The following is a 5,678-nucleotide window of genomic DNA, read 5'->3' as shown; positions in this document are numbered from 1 at the left end:
TTCACTCTGCATGCTAGCCAGGTCTTTGAACAGCTTCAACATCACTGCTGCATTCCGAGATATCCAGACTTAGCAGGACGGAGCCCAGCTGTTTGGGTACAGGATCTTCTGTGGTGTCCTGTCTCTGTCTCTGCTCCCTGCTCCACTGGGTGGCTCCTGTTCTCCTGTACACAGACACTCATAACGCTCATGTCATACACCTTTATCTACTTCTCCAGTCTTCCTCTCTGTCTCTCTATTTTTAAAATAGATTTTAAAAGCATTTCAAAGATCATTCTAGTGTGGAAATTAGCTCCAGACTGCAGCCATACTGGAACTATTAGAGAGGAACAGACAGTGAGAGTTTGGTTTTTTGACCTTGTGATTACTGCCGTCTGTACACAACCAAGAACGTGCAGTCTGTTCCTCGTCTCTGTCCTTCACATGCACGCACAGGCATATTGCACCTTTGTGTAGTCCTCAGTTATTTCTGTTTTCTTTTTTTCTCAGCTTGACTGAATGAAACACGACTGACTCCACACCCATAGAGAACGGCCTCGTGGGATGGCAGTGACTGTTGTGGCTGGTGCAAGGCACACAGATTTTAATTTCTCGACTTCAGTTGAGGGATGTGAAAAACCACGTAGCTGGGACTTAATTCTGCACCCAGTTCAGTCAAAGGTTTGCCCTGAAGCTACTGCTAAAGTTCATCTACAGAGGAATCGAGAAACGCTCATTAGCATTTTAATTAGATTACTAGGTAATGGTGAAGTGCAGGAAATTAAAAATATATTCAGAGAGGACGCATGTGGTGTAAACTAGTCCCAGACTTCCTGCATTCTTGCACATAGCAGGTACCTGATTCTCTCTGTTCCCTCCCTGACCACTGGATCCTCCAACACACACACACACACACACACACACACACACACACACACACACACACACACACACACACACACACACACACACACACACTCACTCAGGCCTGTTTGTGTTTCTGTGTGTATATGTGGATGAAGTGCTGTGTTATCACAGTAATTAATGTTAATCTTTTCCCATGCTCGGTATCAGAGGGACTTCAGGGGAGAGGCTGGGGGATTGGGTGGGTGTGGAGGGGTTAGGGGATGGCTTCTCACAAGCTCAGCTTAGCTCTGCTCTGTGACCAGGTCTAATTTGACTTCAGCTGAGAGCTGCTCCAGACTTGTCCTGTGTCCGTCTGTTAGCTGGGCCAGGCGGCCCTCAGACAGGCCTTCTCAACCTGTGGGTGTCCCATGTCTCGTTAGTGAAGGGTCAGTGCATACCGTCTGGATTTCACCAAGCTCTGATAAACAACATCCCTCCATTTCAGGGCCAAAGCTGGTGTCGTCTGTTTTCCCAAATACTTTGGCAAATCTGTATTTGAGTCTAAACACATGATGTGTGTGTAACTCTGGATCCCAGTGATGAATCAAAGACTTATGTGTTTATCTGGGGTGAACAACAATGAAAAGAGAGAGAGTGAGAGAGTGAATTTTGTTAAAAGTTCAAAAATAAACAGAGAAAGGTTCATTGAACTGCTGGCGGGACATGGCAGGACTTTGAGGGGGAAGGCAGGGAAGTCCTGATGGTCTCGCTGAGCTGCGTCATTTACACACGCTTTTGATTTTTATCAGGAAAACAAGGTGTATTTTCACAAAGTGTGGTGGGTCTTTGATTATTGTCAGGAAAGACAAAAAACAAATAAACAGAGAGTGATATTTACTCAGCCAGAACCCTGGCTCAGTCCTTGGTTTCTTGAGCTCGTTCAGCACACACAGCAAGTGTAAACACGAGTACACACACACACACACACACACGCACATACACACAGACAGACAGACAGACTCTTTCTCACCATTCTGTTCCTAATTTGCTTTTTAAACATATGTGATATAAGCCAAAAGCCTGGAACCAAATGGTTGATGAGCTCCTGCGTGAGGCTGTCACTCCTGGGCACACGTGCCTGCCTGTGTTTCTCCTGCTCCTGGGCACACGTGCCTGCCTGTGTTTCTCCTGCTCCTGGGCACACGTGCCTGCCTGTGTTTCTCCTGCTCCTGGTCACACGTGCCTGCCTGTGTTTCTCCTGCTCCTGGGCACACGTGCCTGCCTGTGTTTCTCCTGCTCCTGGGCACACGTGCCTGCCTGTGTTTCTCCTGCTCCTGGGCACACGTGCCTGCCTGTGTTTCTCCTGCTCCTGGGCACACGTGCCTGCCTGTGTTTCTCCTGCTCCTGGGCACACGTGCCTGCCTGTGTTTCTCCTGCTCCTGGGCACACGTGCCTGCCTGTGTTTCTCCTGCTCCTGGTCACACGTGCCTGCCTGTGTTTCTCCTGCTCCTGGTCACACGTGCCTGCCTGTGTTTCTCCTGCTCCTGGGCACACGTGCCTGCCTGTGTTTCTCCTGCTCCTGAGCACACGTGCCTGCCTGTGTTTCTCCTGCTCCTGGTCACACGTGCCTGCCTGTGTTTCTCCTGCTCCTGGTCACACGTGCCTGCCTGTGTTTCTCCTGCTCCTGGGCACACGTGCCTGCCTGTGTTTCTCCTGCTCCTGGGCACACGTGCCTGCCTGTGTTTCTCCTTCTCTTCTCTGCTTCATTTCGACACGCTTGTTCCAGTTTAACACCTCAAGGCGGGCTGTGTCACATTCACGCCTTCTCCCGAGTCACCTTGCTGCTGAGGTCAAATCTGCCGCGCGCCTCCTGACCTTCGTCTGCATACGGGACATGGAGACAGGGGTGCGCAGAGAGACGTGTGTCCACGCATCTGCTACACTTCCACCTAGATGCAGACGTGTGTTTTTACGTCCTCTCTCCTTTGTCCAGGCAGCACAGTAAAGGCCTCTGCACGGACAGCATGTCACACGCAGCTTTATTCGTGGAGCACTTACTTCCAAAAGATAATTCGGTAACACTTTCTATGAAGCCTGCATTTAGAAGGCATTATAAATGTGATTATGACTGTTTGTAACTTTGTAATAATGTTACAAACAGTTATAATCACATTTAAATATAAATCACATTTAAACTTCATAGAAAGTGTTACCAGTATTATAATAAATAGTGACACTATTACTATTACTTTTACTACATCTTTATAAGTTACAAAATAATTAATTACAGTTCATTATAAGTTCCTTATGAGGCATTATTGGAGGTTATATGTATACTTACAATCACATTCATAATGGCTCATAAATGCAGGCTTCATAGAAAGTGTTACCGATAATTTAAAGTGCACACCAGAATAAGTAACACAGACATAAATGAAAGACAATGAGTAAAACAGTTCCTCAAAAGAAATCTATAGTGAACGGTGACTAACAGAAAGCTAAAGCACAGATGTGTGTGCAGTGCATAGCTGTGGAATTTAACCCAAGGCACAGAGCGTAAAACCCCAGGACAAGGTCAAACCTGGTTTGTTGAATGCCCTCCCATGGTGACTCATAGTCACCTGTGTAATGTATTCGCATGGTCAGTGTGAGACTCAAATGCAGTCTGACAGGTAGTGTGTTTCTTGTTGGTAGTGTGTGCAAGGAAGTCTGAGTGAAGCAAGAATACTATCATGGGACATCAGGAGAGGTCTATTTTAAGACTGCACTTTTGGCTACCTTTGGAGAGGCTACCTTCATAGAGGCTACCTTCTATATACCCATGGCACCTGAAATAGAAGACTGTTTTGAAGGTGCTGCATGTAAGATTTTTAGATTTAGATTTTCGTTCTGCCGCAGTAAGACCATAAATCATTCTCAAACATTAACTGAGCTTCATTAAGTATGAGGGTGACAAGGTTCTCTCAGTCCCCTTTATGGGTTAAGGTGGAGGGGCAGGGAGGGATGTGGAGAGAGGTGTAGCCCGATTCCCTGGGGCATTCAGTGCCATGGCTCTCCACTATTTTGTGCTACTTAGACAGATGAGACATAAAAGTTTGTGTGTGTGTTTTATGGCTCGTCTGAAATAACCGTTGTTGGAAACAACACTGCCGAGATCTGAAATGTGGCGTTTTTGCACTAGGTAGCCAGTGTAGCATCTAAATGTGGGACAGACCAGCGATTTCTGAGGATGGGTCCTGACCATGCAGGTTCAAGTTTTCATTTACACTGTGGTTGGCTGTCAAAGCTCAGTGGCAGGCAAGTACCATGTGATTCTTACAACTGTTTCCTCCACTAAGAGGATCAGCGCAGTGAGTTGTCCTATCAGGCAACACATTCCCTTACAGAAAGCCAGCCCTGTCTCCCCTTATGGAGCGTGGCGACATCAGCGTAGCTGTTCTTTGTCTCCGCCACATCCTCGCGGGGACGTCATTGGTCAAACGCAACCATTGTCTTCTCAGCGGGCCGGCTCATTTCTCTCTGTGTCCTCCGGGGTGTGCCGCAGCAGTCCAAGCACTTGACTGGGGTTTTGTTTTCTCCCCCCTTTGTTCTCTCTTTAGAATACCTTCCTGCAGGCCAAGACGGAGGAAGACATCTTCGCCCATTTGGGCCTGGACTATATCGAGCCTTGGCAGAGGAACGCCTAGGCTGGGTGCAGTCCATCATCGGTGACTGGTCCGCGCCCGCAGCCCTGCTCAGCCCCCTTCACCGCTCCGCTGGGCACCACTTCCTCAGTGCCTCCCTTAACTCATTCATTTTGCCCAAAAGCCAAAACACAGAAAAGTAATTTGCCATTAAGGATAATTGCACGCCAATAACACAAAAGAGCTTTTGCTTTTTTGACACCACTGCTTATCATTGTAAATATTCTGGGCAATCTAGAGTGTGCAGATGTATGTGATGTATGTTTCTAGTATAGAGGCGAAGAAGAGAAAAAGATATGAAAATGGGTGGAGGAGTGAGAATCACTGTAATTGCTAGAGTGTATGTGATCGACTGAGAGTCTAAGACCGTATGTGCAGGTGGAGTTGAATAGCAGCAGAGTAGCTGATATTGGATTTCAACATCCTTTAGTTAATTCCAGGATTCAAGAGCCTAATCACTGTGGAATGCTGACTGAATGCGACGTGTTGACACATTAGATTGCTGGCCTTAACGCCACTTTTTCAAGTAAAACTGAATGCTTCTCCATTTTTCTTTTTTTCTGTTGAAAAGCCAAAGCATTACTGATTGGTACCATCACATTTATGCCTCACTGAAATCTCTTTTCCCTCTTTTTACCTAATTATTGAATCTGTCTATCACGGGCTTATATATGTATTGCTTTGAAGTGCTTAATATTCCAGTGCTTATTTCAGAGGAAAATGTGCTGACTGCCAAGCAGGGGACTAATGCATTCATGTATGCATTACAATATGTTTACACGTTAGATGTGACACAGATCTAACTGCAAATGTATGTTTGATTTTGTTGAGTAGAGCAAATTTTAGGCTAGAGTGACATAATGCAGCTTTCACACACCAAAAAAACTATTTTCCAAGTTTTCATCAGATTGCTGCAGTTTTAATGTAGTGTAGCAGTCTATATACAAATAAACAGCATTCTGAACATTCCTGTAACTATGTGGTTTGCATTACTAGAAGGAGAAAGCTATAATCCTGTCTGGTAGCCCTGAACAGTTTGTTCTGCAGTGCAAAAGGTTTACATCTTTAACCTTAAGGTTTGCAGTTGGATAATGTAAAGCAATTAATTAACAAAGCAATTACCTGAATAAAGAAAGCATTGACATCTGTGCAGCAGAATTGTGGAACATT

At 45.8% G+C, this 5,678-nt stretch overlaps 1 protein-coding gene across 1 annotated transcript in view; it reads left to right on the top strand.

The window, feature by feature from the left end:
- dntt (deoxynucleotidyltransferase, terminal) overlaps nucleotides 1-5,476 on the top strand; it is an 81,309-nt gene extending 75,833 nt beyond the window's left edge. Inside the window, exon 11 of the mRNA XM_076975401.1 lies at nucleotides 4,425-5,476. Coding sequence (XP_076831516.1) covers nucleotides 4,425-4,511 — 87 coding nt within the window. The 3' untranslated portion in view covers nucleotides 4,512-5,476. The remainder of the gene's footprint in view (nucleotides 1-4,424) is intronic.
- The last annotated feature ends 202 nt before the right edge of the window (nucleotides 5,477-5,678 follow it).

This window comes from Brachyhypopomus gauderio, chromosome 15 (assembly GCF_052324685.1).
Source record: "Brachyhypopomus gauderio isolate BG-103 chromosome 15, BGAUD_0.2, whole genome shotgun sequence".
In the NCBI taxonomy this organism is placed as follows: domain Eukaryota; kingdom Metazoa; phylum Chordata; class Actinopteri; order Gymnotiformes; family Hypopomidae; genus Brachyhypopomus; species Brachyhypopomus gauderio.
This window is presented reverse-complemented; position numbering and strand designations above follow the sequence as displayed.